This window comes from Lissotriton vulgaris, chromosome 9, assembly GCF_964263255.1.
Source record: "Lissotriton vulgaris chromosome 9, aLisVul1.2, whole genome shotgun sequence".
NCBI classification, from domain to species: domain Eukaryota; kingdom Metazoa; phylum Chordata; class Amphibia; order Caudata; family Salamandridae; genus Lissotriton; species Lissotriton vulgaris.
Genome location: NC_141697.1, coordinates 322,720,625 through 322,733,760, shown reverse-complemented (window position 1 = coordinate 322,733,760; position 13,136 = coordinate 322,720,625). Strand labels below are relative to the sequence as shown.

The window sequence follows — 13,136 nt, the reverse complement described above, 5'->3', positions numbered from 1 at the left end:
AGACCCGGCCCACTTAAAGCCCTGGCTGTCCCTACTGTAAGCAAGCCAGGACTTGCCAGGACGGGACCTTAACCACCGCCAGGCCTGGGTGCACGTGCTCAAAGTGTGAGCCTAGAGTGCGTGAGATGGCGATTGCTCCTTTCACTCCCCTCCTGCACCATGCCGTCACTGACGCTGTGTATGAGAGAAGTAGAGAATCGCGTCACCGTTAAAGAAACATGGTCAATCACTATGTGGCATTAAAATAACGCCACAGAGTGACTGGTCATTCTTTAATGATCTGTCCCGTGTGCTGCTTTGAAAGCACTACCCACGAGGAGAGGTAGTATGCCCAAACCAATCCAGGCTTTCCTCTCATACTTAAACCTGAATGAGAGCAAAACAAAGATTTCTTTGGACAGGTGAACTCAGCGCTCCCAAAGAGACCAGGAGGGCGATGCCGACCCTGGCTCCTAAACACAGTGCTATTCATGTCCTGAAATGCGCATGTCGAGTTGGTGACAGCCAAGACCTGTCCCACCCAACATGCACACTGGACTTCAAGCTGCCTGCATTGCCAATCATCCAGATTGGCGCTTCTTGCCGTGGTACCAGCCCTGCCCCGGAAGGTCACACTACCTAACCCATTGAACCACCATGGTCCTAGTACACTTTGCATATGACTCAGTTTCTATTTACATTATACTACTGATGCCTCCAATGGGGTGATGGGAGAGAGTGGGGCAATGCCATTACACCCAATGGGGAAACTGTCCTAGTTATAACAGTTATCATGGCATGCATACCATTTATTGGTCTATCTGGTGTGTAATAAAAAGAAAAAAGCCTATGGGAATGCCATCAGCTAATGTTCCTATTGACCACCAGAAGATTGGCACTGTTTTGATTTTCAGTAGAAGTCAGAAATTGTTATCCTCACCAATAAGTGTACGGAAAAATGTCTGCCATATGCAACTCTCCAAACGGATGAAAAATAAAAACGTAGAATAAAAAAGTGGCCACTTATTTACTAACATGAAATAGTACAAAATAATTGATGATATTCTAATAATTAGTTTTTTCCACATAGTATTGAAAACACTACATAATTGTTAATACTATGCTGTTAAAGCCGATTGGCTAGAGTGAAATATTCAAAGCGCTGAATGGCATCATCTGATACGTTCTTTCTTTTTTCTCTTGCAGTGGCTGTTCCTACGTCAGAGCCCCCCTCTGACCCCAAGACCAATGGGCTTTACCCAGCTCACCGACTTTCTGTTGCCTCGCGGGTCACTGTGGTCCCCAGCATGGACAACACCTCCTCCGGCTTGTATTCGGTCATGAAATGGAAGACAGTGCTCGCAATCTTTGTGGTGGTGGTCGTCTACTTAGTCACGGGGGGCCTGGTGTTCCGCGCTCTCGAACAGCCTTTTGAAATAAGTCAGAAAAGCCGGATCAGTCATGAGAAGGCAAACTTTCTGTTCGGCCACTCATGTGTAACCATGCAGGAGTTGGAGGCGCTGATTCAGGTCAGTTATGATCCCTCTGCTTCCTTATGAAAAACATATGGCTGAATTTATTAAATGTTCTAAAGACGTAAACAAACCCTAGATAATTATTTTATTTCCAATTCTATATTGTATCTTGGAGTCCATAGCCAGACTTAGTTAGCCAAACATAAATTTTAGGATCATGGCTTACTAGCAACAGTTAGCCAACAAAGCCGATGGTATGCAAAAGTCCCTTTGAGAGTCTCTCGTATGTGTTGGTCTTATGTGGCTGGGAAGGAAACTTGTAACCTCTAACAAAGAATACGTGCATTTGAAGAGTTTTCTTGTGTGTTGCTTGAGTCTCTGATGAGTGCTGTAGGTCGATATGTGGCATGAGGTTAATTTTTAGGTCTAACCAATCTGATCTCTCAGGCTGTGGAAGACCTATTGTTAGCTTACCAAGAACTTACAGTGTACTTAAAACCAGTCCGCTGCTTTTCATTGCTTTGCCTTATTGTTCTTCTCATTTGCTTGTTTTTTATTTGATGGCTTGCCTTGTTATCTTGCGTTTGTCCCTTCCCTGGACCATAGCCTCTGTACTTGTGTCTTTATTGGTGCTTATGTTTAGCGACTACTTTTTTCTTTTTGCTTAAGCATTCCATGAGAATGCATGTGTTTTCAGGTTGTCTCCTTCATTTGCTTCTTGCCCTGTACTCCATGTTGCTTTCTCTTGTCTGCTTGCTTCACTTTACTCTGCAATCCCTGTTGCGGTGTCTCACCTATGTGCTTCTCTCCTTTTTTCTCCATGTTACTCTTGCCTATATACTTCTCTCTTTGGCCTGTGTTGTTCCCTCTCTTGTGTGAGTCACCCTCACCCTTCCAGTTTCTCGCTCTCTTGTGCTTTATTTCCTCCTCCCCACCATCTGCATTTTGGGTACGTTTTGTACACAAGGCCATGCCTCAATAGGGGCGTGGCTTGGCCAGTAAGACTCCGGGGTGGGGGGGGGGGGGGGGGTGGCAGCGGGGAGGGGGCGGGGGGGGGGAGAGGTGAGCTTCAGATTTGCCAACAATCACACTGGCATATCATGTTAATCAATGTATGTGGAGCAACGCATGAGGAGGACTTAAGGGTCAGTGGAAAGGGAAAGGAGTGCAGATTGTAAAGGGGAACTTAGCACACCGTATTTTGTAAAGTAACCATGTTTTTAGACCTTCAAAACCATAATGAGTGTGTGTGTGTGTGCGTGTTTTAGTCCGAATGACCATTTAAAGATTTCAGGTGAAATCCGACAGACACCTCACCATACTCGACTGAAAGCTCCGGTACCCAACTATTTTTTAAATTATACATTTATTGGGAGGGGTGTAACACCCTAAACACCCCCCTTGAAGCTACACCCCTGTGCCACAAGTAAAATATTCATACAGAAGACTGACTAAAACATTGAGCAGATGTCTCAAATTACTTTTGTAACCAGGTCACACATGAAGTGCTCTTTTAAGACAGTCAACCGTGCTACATGCATTGTGCATTGTGTCTCACATGAATTTCTATGCAAGAGCATACCCAGTGCACAGTTTTCTCCATGGAAGTGTCCACTCGTAAGTCGCATAATATGCATAATATCTGTGAGAAATAGATTCATTAACCATGGAAAAAATATCAAGTTTTGCCCACTGCTGGTGCTATTCTGATAACAGTGTCGAAGAAAAAATCCCCGCCCTCCCCTTGTAAGTATTGCCGCCTAGTTAGTCTAATCCTTCATTCTACGATAGCTTAAAACATGTTATTACAACTTAGTTGTGCAAATGAGCACAATATCATTCAATTACCCACACTAGGTTTTACAAGATACTGTTCGTAATATTCCACCTGCACAATGACTGTTACAGTTATGGCATGCAGGTTATTCAGCTAGGGTGCCCTGCCATTGCAGCAACACGTTTATTGACATTTCTATGTTTGTTGGCAATGTGAATAACTCACTACTTTTGTCTAGGCTATTAGCTGGTGAGTTCTGCAGTCACTTGTCAATAATAAATATTTACATTTGTATTAGTACCTCTCTTAAGAGAAGAATCGACGTAGGAAGTCTGACCTAGAAAAGATCCTTCGCTCCACAGGAGTTTGGAAGGGTTAAGACGGGTTCTCACTCCTCACTTTTCAATCTCCTCTTAATTGATATTGACACAGTGTTTAGGCAAATCAAATAGAACCCTTCCACATTATCTACATTTCCTATACATTTACTTTATCACTTGGACATTACTGTCTTCTTTGTTTCTACTGCTATTGATCTACGAAGGGCTTTGACCTTAATTTAAATTCCAAGTGAATAACTTTAAAATCAGTTTGGAGAAGACAGTGGAGATGGCTTTCGGCCCTCCATCTAATGCTCTGGATCTTGGTTGGCTTTCGACGGCACGGTACTAAAATGTCTAACTATTGCTACCCAGATATCCCCCATGACACAAATATATATTTGATCCTGTTAGTCGACTAAAGGAAGAGAACATTAGATACTTTGAGACTGTCTTCAAGTTTGATAAGGGCTGTGGTACTGCATGGTTAACCTCTTAAAAGTTATATTTGACTAAGGGCTATCTGGCTTTGATATATGGAACTCCCATTTGGTTACCATTGTTCACCAACAGCAACAGTTTACTTGAGGAACTTTAGATTCTTGTCCTAGGAACTCCATGCGCCAAGGTTTGTGTGTGTCGTGCAGTTCAGCTGATCATCCAGTTATATTTTTTCTAAGTGGTGAGAGAATGGTTTACCAAATATCGACTCATATGAATGAGATATTTACCTCTTCTTTTACTTGCAAATATCTGATAAGATTTCAAATCTCAGCATCTTCAAGTAATTCTTTATCACAAAACAAATTGAAGATAAGTCTTTATTTGAATAGAGGAAAGTATGAGCTGAAACTACTTCTTAGGTCTTACTAGATGGCCTACGATAATGTGGAGATGAAACAATTGTGCTTAAAGTGTTAAACAACTCAGGATGGTAGGTGGTTGATCATGCAGTTCCCCCTCAGACACTAACCAGTCTTTGCAAATGGAAGGTCTGTGACCAGGGGATGTCCAAACACTGCTGCTCCAAAAACACATTGAAGCTTGTGTAGAGTTCCACTTAAAAAAGAGAAACACATTGCAGTGGTAATACTGTTATAGCCTCCTCATTTTGACTTTTGAACAAAAAATAAGGAAAAATATCATGTGAAAACTTCACAGCACATTTTTGTGCATTTCCCTGCATGACGTTGCCATCAGCATTTTGCATTTGCTGGTGGTAAAGAGGTACTGTTTTCAATGGTATTTTGTATAATTAACTCACCATTGATATGGTGTTACTGCATCACATGCAATTTTACTACCTCTCTAATCATATTTTTCCTGTTTGCACGTGGGTCTAAATGATGGGCATATTTCATTAAAGCTACTGGTGCACTACTCTGCCACTACCATCCTTAATGATCACTCACTTTCCCTTTATCCAACCTTGGGTACAGTCACTGATCATAATGCTCAGTGGGTTTGAATGCCTGCTGTATCACAGGTAGCATGTTTGAATTGACCTGCGGAAGACTCAAGACCTCTTTTAGTGTTGGACACAATGAAATATCTGCCAACAACCTGCATACATTATATCAACCCAACTCTTGGTTCCTTTCCCTCTTTCAGGGGTGTGGAACCACTATGCTTCTGTGAACTTAGCTGTCACAGACTGAATCACTGGCTCTGTGTTGCATTCTTATGTTTAGTTCATTATTCTTTACTGTTCCTTTAATGTTCATTATCATTACATGTTTCTCCTTGAAATGCTATCTGTGATCTGTTGCCATGGTTCGTGGTGTTCCACGTTCCAGGTAACAGAAGTTGTTACAACCTTTGAAGACAACAGTTGATGTACTGCGCTCTCTTCCAATAAATCAACATTTTTTCTATATACTTCTGGACAGGATTCTTACACTCTGCCACGGGAAACACCTTTCCTGTAGTCAGATGCTAGCATTTGGCTGTCCACATGGCACAGAAGGTCCACCTTTTAGTATGGGCCTTTCAATATTAAGTCCACTGTATTTTTTCCTTCACAAGGCTCCCATCCACATTAGTAACCGCCTTGCAGTGGAAAAAGATCTCTCAATGCACAAAAGAACATTGTTTTAGAGTTTTCTAAGCACTGATTTCCAGTTTTGGAGTATGTCTATGAAAATGTTTTTTAATTGCTGAGTGGGCTGCTATACACAGCTTGCCTGCATTGTCCTGGTTTGCAGCCATGTCGGCAGAAACTCTTGCGGCAAAAAATCCCCACTGACCAGCAGTGCCGAATTAAACCCTGTGTGGGCCCCTAGGCAGTCGAAATTTCAGGGCCCCCCTCGCCAATCATCTCTTTATACATTTTTAGTTTTACCAAGTAACAATTTTAATATATGACTACATTAAATTAATACAATATTTTCTATATGGAGTCATTAATGTAAAGCTTTTGTTTCTTTGAGTTGATTCTTTTTTTTCTGTCTTTTGGAAACAATTTAAGAAAGATTCATTGTAATTTTATTTCAAGATCAAATCAATATAGTTTTGATCCATTGTCGTGGGGCCCATAGGCCGTTGTCGACTGCCTATTTCGTAATCCAGAACTGCCGACCGGGCAAGTAGCCAAGAATACTGTAGATTGATGATACAGGGCACTTAGAAACATACTCAGGGATGATCAGTTGGTATTTGGCAGCTGACATGTTGCTGAAATGCCTGTGCTTTTTAAGGCATGATGTCCAACATCATGTCTGCCACGTTTTTTCTGTCTTATGTCTTGTATGCATGTACTTGCAATTCTGGCATGAAAATGAAGAATATGCTCCTGCTGTGGTGGTGGGAACACATTCAGTGAAAAATCTCTACTGATTCTCCAGGAAGTGACAATATAGTTGCCCCTGGGTTGGCAGAGGTGGGGCCTCCACCACCCCTTTAGTTTGGCATCCTGCCTGTCATTCTCTAAATCTATCCCCTTAGGGCCTAATTTAAAATTGAGTGATAATGGCTAATCCTGGATTGACAATCCTCGGGATAAATGGGGCTAATCTGGTGGCTAGAATTTTAGCGAAGATCTTAGCGTCTGTGTTTATAAGAGAAATGGGCCTGTAGGACCCGCATTCCTCAGATAGTTTGCCTTTTTAAAAAAAATTTTTTTAGCCATATTCCAGGAGCCAGGAGCATTCCCTGTATCACCGATAGAGCTAATTACCCGATAAAAAAGAGGTAGTAGTTCATCACAGAAGATTTTATATACCTCTAATGGTAAAGTATCCTACCCTGCTGCCTTTCCTGATGGTAGTGAAAAGATAGCCTGTTTAATTTCTAGCAGAATAATATGGTCCGATAGTTGATCTATCCCGGAAACACCTCTATTATCTATGATGTTGCTGTCTAGATAGTCTTGTATTCTGTCCAAATTGGGCTGGTTTTCTGGGGTATATAAGGTACTTTAAAACTCCACAAATTGCTCCAATATCTGCGCCGGCTGATCATAAATAGAATTATTAGCCCCTTTTATGCTTTTAATGTGGGTGCTAGCTTTAGCATTGGCAACTTTATAAGCGAGGATTTTCCCAATTTGGTCTCCACTCTCATATTGAGATACTCTGAACTTATGTAGTTTGACACTGCTTTTTTCCCTCAGTGCTGTTTTCATAGTTGATTTCATATGCACCAGTTTTAGACTAATTTCCTCCACATTAAGGGAGCCTGACTGTAAAGCTTCAGTTAGAAGTTGTTCTTGCAATAAGATATTAGCAATCAGATCTTTATTTGCTTTACGACGCTCAGAGTTCTGTCTATCAACAAATTATTGGGCAATCCCCCGTATACTGGCCTTGCATGCGTCCCAAACAATAGTGCAGGCCGCAGAATTAAGATTGATCTTAATAAACTCAACAAGATGTAGTTTAAGCTGAGAAATAAATAACGTATCTGACAGTAGGTACCTGGGGAAAGAAAACATCCGGGGGCCTTGATTAGTTTGTGGAATATTAAATATGAGCAAGATGGGGTTGTGATCTGAAGTAACCCGTGGGCATATTTCAATGAGACTGGTAGTCAGGATGTTGTTTGTAGCCCAAGCCATGTCTATACGAGAACATAGCTTGTGGGGACCATTTATTCAGAGGATTGTCAATCCACAACAACATGGTTTTGTTATGGGTAGGGACACCACTGCTCATATTAATATGGCCGTTACCGCTTTCGATGTAGCAGAGATAGACTCCACCCCACTCGGCATGATAATGCTGGATGCTGAGAAAGCTTTCGACCGAGTGGGGTGGGACTATCTATGGTCAGTACTGATGAACCTTGGCTTTACCGGTCAGTTTGTAAGATGGATACAAGCTTTATATCACAATCCTATAGCTAGAGTCCGCTATGCAGGTTTGATGTCCACCACCTTTCCTATACTTCGGGGCCATCGGCGGGGGTGCCCATTGTCTCCCCTGCTGTTAGCTTTATCAATGGAACCATTTTTACACGCCTTGCATACACACCCGCAAATAATCCCTTTTAGATTCGGTCCTCAATCTCTGAAAATTACAGTTTACGCTGATGACATAGCGATTTATTCAACAGATGTGGTGGGGGCACTACAAGGTATAATTACGGAGGCTAACAGGTTTGGCTTGGTGTCCGGATACAAACTTAACATCAACAAGACTCAAATAGTTATGAACTATAGACCAGCGGAGCCGATAATAGGGGTCTGTCGCACTGCTACTTATTTGGGGGTTAAAATCTCCTCAAAAACGAATGAGGTAATTACAATTAATTATGATGCATTATTAAACTCTACTGCTTTGCTATTTAAAAAAATGGCATAAGATTCCTTTAAACATTATTGGTAGGATCAATCTGATTAAAATGAAGATATTGCCCAAATTTCTTTATTTATTTCGGTCTATTCCGCTATCACTAAATAATCTTTTTTTCAAAAAACTGGACGGGATATTAAGTAGCTTTATATGGGGCTACCGTAAAGCTCCTAGATCTATTGCATTACTTAAAGGATCCCTTGACAAAGGAGGGCTCAATTTCCCTGATTTTAAGTTATACTTCTGGTCAGCTTTCCTAGGTCGCTTACGCAGTTTGCTCAACAAGGACACTCAACTTTATTTTCATACATTTATGCTAAGTAGAGATGCTAACATGTTTCTGTTAAGGATCAACGACCCTAATTATCACAAAAGGGTCAAATTTAAGACAGCTAGGGATACAATTAAGATTTGGTTTAACATCCTGGCATTCTGTAAAACCTCTTTTTTTCATCCGAAATTGGGATTATGGGGCAATCCAGAACTTCCTGGGATCTTTGATGATGGCATGTCAAACATTTGGGCCTCACATGGTATCAAAACTTTAGACGATCTATACAATACCCATGGTTTCTTAGCTTTCGAGATACTTAAAAATGTATACAAATTAAAAGATTCAAGTAGATTTAAATACAGGCAGATACACAACTTTTTGATACACAAAATGAAATTACGAGAAATCACGGATTCTGATATATGGAACTGTCTATACTCAACTAATAGTAAATCTGTAATCAGTAAAGCTTATAAGTATTTTAATACCTATAAAACCAGCGATTATCCTAATTTAGCGGAGCAGTGGAGTACTAAGCTGGGAATGAATATAACTCCTAACATGATTGCTGAGTCTCTGAGTAAAATTAATAATTGTGTTCAATCATCTAGTGTAAGACTACAGCATTTTAAAACAATGTGTATGCTGTATCATACACCTGAAAGGATCTCTAAATGGCCCATAAATGTTTCTTTCAGCGACCGCACCAAATGCCCAAAATGCGTTCTGGCTGCGGCAAAATTAGAGCACATGTTGTTTTCTTGTCCAGCTTTAACTGAGTTTTGGTTAGCTATGGATAAAGTACTAAAAGTAAAACTGGCAAGCCTGCCTCTACTATCTGCATCAACAGTACTATTAGATATACATACCGTCACCATTCAGCAGCAAGCTCTGGTAACTATTCTACTCTCATCCGCTAAATTAACCATCGCCCGAGCATGGATTTCTTCGAAACCACCCCATATCATGGAATGGTGGGCATTGGTTAATTATGTTTACTCCATGGAATATGCTATTTATTTATTTTTAAAATTTATAAAGCGCGACTTTTACCCGTGGGTGTCTTGGCTAAACAAAGAGGCTAAACAAAGAGGTGCTCGATCACTATTGAAATGTGATAACATTTGGGGTACTTTTATATGTGAAAAATCAGATGATATATCGCATTACGATTAAGGATGAAGAAAAGAGTATATATATATATATATATATATATATATATATATATATATATATATATTTTTTTTTTTTCTTTTTTTCTTTTCTTCTTTGTTGGTACGACTCCACAGTGTTTTCAGATGGCCTTCTTCTGGTAGCTACTCCGCATTTCACTATTTTATGTTATAATTTGTATAACTGATTATGATTGAACTTATCTCCAATATGTGATACTGTTTACTTCCTCTGTACGGATATTCATGTTCTTTATGTTCTCTTATTGTCAAAATTGTAAAATTGTCTCCATTCTCGTGTTGCTAATAAAAATATTCAAAAAAAAAAAAAGATAATGGCTAATCCTTCCTTATCCTGGAAGAAATGCTAAATCAATGATAAAATACAGTGTAGAAATATGCTTTACCAAAGAGAAACCAATTCTGATTGGAATATGAGGATTGTTAAGTAGTAGTAATACACCATAAAGCACAAAGAGAACATTTAGTTTGTAGTGCATGTTTCAACAATGGTCACTGTCATCAATATTTCAGTCCAGTGAGCGCTTCTAACGGTGAAATGATACAAGCTAAGTAAGATAAGATGGAGGCCTTGGCGATGGAGAGGCATAACACAAACAAGCGCACACAAAAACAACGTCTGAAAATGAGGAACTGCACCCCTGAAGTAGCAGATATTCGCTGTGCGCTGTTATTGATATTAGTTGCCAAAATGGCTCCACTATAAAGGTGCTGTGTAACTTGAACTGTGGTGACTTATCGCAATAGTAATGAATTTTTATTGTCTGAACTGGAATCACAATTTCCTAAAAATATTCATCTCAATGTTAATGTGAGATGTGCAGAGTGTCCTTGCGGAATAGTGATCACCCAATTCTGTCAAAGATATCTTTCTCTTTCTCCCACTGTGCCTCTAATGTCTTCCCATAATAAAACTCCAAAAGCTCAGAGGGTTTTCAGCTTCTAAATAAGCGAGGCAGAAAGAGAAAATAGGAAAACTTGAATTGAAACACATTTTCTTTCACACTCCAATGTGGCTGTTCAATTTCAATCCACAGAGTCTGTTCAGTTACTCTCTTTAAATTACACATCTAAGCATTTAGATGTCCCAATTTATTCCCAATTCCTATATAGGTCTTCATAAAGTTAAATTCTTTTTATGGGGCACACTTTTCAATCACAAAGGCAACAATGCTACTAAAACTTTAATTCTGTTACTATTCATCAAATAGAAATCTAATATTGAAATCTAAAATGCATGAATCCAACAGAAACGTGAGCCAAAACACATTATAGGAAAATGCATATACCATATAAAATACATTGTTATTGCTGAAAAAGAACCTAGACCGTGAAGTAGTATATAATACAAAAATACATATAACAATATTAAATGTATCATTTTAAGAGCAAAATGTATTTGTGTATACACTTAAAAAAGTGATCCACTTCGTCACGTGTTGGCCAGCAGACAGAACAGGCATTGGCAAAGCCAATAGGTCTAGCTTGCCTTATTAGCCCTTAGTACGATATTGATAAAAGCCAGCTGCTTTTGATTAATTTTGTTCATTAACAAAAGTGTTGGTGTGTAATGGGAATAAGTTGTTGTATAACCTAAAAAGTGATACATTCCGTTTGTTGTGCAAAAAAACGAAAGATATTGGTATGTATACACACATAGAAATGTTTTGATCTAGAATGGCCTATGCCCAGGAAATAATACATATGAATGATGTTACAATGATGATGATAATCCTCAGTGTGATTGTTATTATTATTATTGTTGTTACAAAAAAGTGGCGCTTGATTTCAGGTACAAAAACAAACAAGAAATGTGGAATATTTTCAAATAGTGACAAATTCTAAAATTCTGTTAAGCCTGCTTGCTTGTCTTTATTTCTATTATCCTTCCTGTCTCTGCTGGTCTGTCCCATTTGGTCTCATCTGCTTGACTTTTCTGCTGTCTACTTTACTGTCTAGTGTTTGTGTATTTAGTATTATTGTGTGTGTCTCTCTTTTATCTGTTATTTTTCTCCAACCTCTGTCTTTCACTTCTTATTTATCCTTTATCTGATGTCTCTCTGTCCCTTCTTTTGTACTTTCTATATTTTTCCAATCTCTTTTTCTCCATTCGACTATCCCCGCTCCTGCTGTCTCTTTCTTGGATATACTACTGTACAATGTGAATAACCAGATTAGCGTGAGAGGTGTCTTTAAATATTCATTCTTGGTCAAAAGCCCCAGCTGGACTGCACACATTACATCATCGGCATTCCCACTAAGTGACACTCCCGGGAATGCCCTCTAAGCTCATCTCATCTAACTCCATTTACAAGAGTGCATATCCGGAAACACTCACAAGAGTTAATCCAATAAAGTAGGCACTGGAGCTTGGTTTAAAGCTTCAGCTGTCTCACTGTACCTGGCTCATGGTGTGCCTTTTCTATAATGAACACATGGGCTTACTATATACACTCGTAGGCAGGGCTTTAAGTGGGATGAAAAAACTGGGGGGTCTCTCAAAGGGGCATGGCCAATGTAATTAAGGGCGTGGCTTAAAAACATGTAAGCTAAAAATCTGTGCTTAGCATAGTCTGCCGCCTGACTTGTATTTTGCTGTTTCTGTCATTACATCCAGATATATGCTACAACAAACAACATCATACCTACAACAAGTCAGGACTATTGGCTTTGTCAATGGTTGTTAGTTGCATAAGATAAATAAGCAGCAACTATGGCTTATATATGATATTGAAAAACCTTCCACTTAAAGCCTTGGTGACACCACGACAATGTTGCTGCTTCTAAGTTTCAAAAAGAGAAGGGACTCTCTTTAAAGGATTTCCCTTCCCCTACAATGCTCACATGGCATGATGTCATGCCCTACCTTCTCCACTGGTCAGAAGTGAGCAATGTGAGAATGCGTGCATCAATGTGCCTGCTGTCACTGCAGTCCAGAACAAAACGGACCGCCTGTTCCAGGGCACAAAAGCCCGATTGAGACCCGTTTCGAGGCCTCCTTAGACTGCCGATGCTCAGCACCAGTGAGACCCGGCCCACTTAAAGCCCTGCTCCTATGTATTTATACACCTATCTAGATCTTTTTCTGCTCATGAAGGAAATGACTGCTGGGCACTGAGAATCTTTTAGAAGTCCTGGTTGTAGGCATGAAACATATTGTCCTCATAAAAAATCTTTCAAAAGTTTAATTTTAAATTCAGATAGTGGCACTCTTGGCTAAATCATTGAAGAAATTCGCGAGCCATTAGAGTTTCTCTTGAACTATACCTTACAAAACTCTCAGGTCTGATTCACACCGCATAACTCAGCTGAAATCTATTCGACTGTA

The 13,136-nt window shown here is 39.8% G+C and overlaps 1 protein-coding gene across 3 annotated transcripts in view; it reads left to right on the top strand.

Annotated features, from left to right (window-relative positions):
- Positions 1–13,136, top strand: part of KCNK10 (potassium two pore domain channel subfamily K member 10) — a 374,564-nt gene that overhangs the window by 197,004 nt on the left and 164,424 nt on the right. For all 3 annotated transcript variants that reach the window (XM_086937620.1, XM_086937619.1, XM_086937618.1), the window contains one exon: positions 1,186–1,508. In XM_086937620.1, the coding sequence (XP_086793746.1) occupies positions 1,186–1,508 (323 nt within the window). The remainder of the gene's footprint in view (positions 1–1,185; positions 1,509–13,136) is intronic.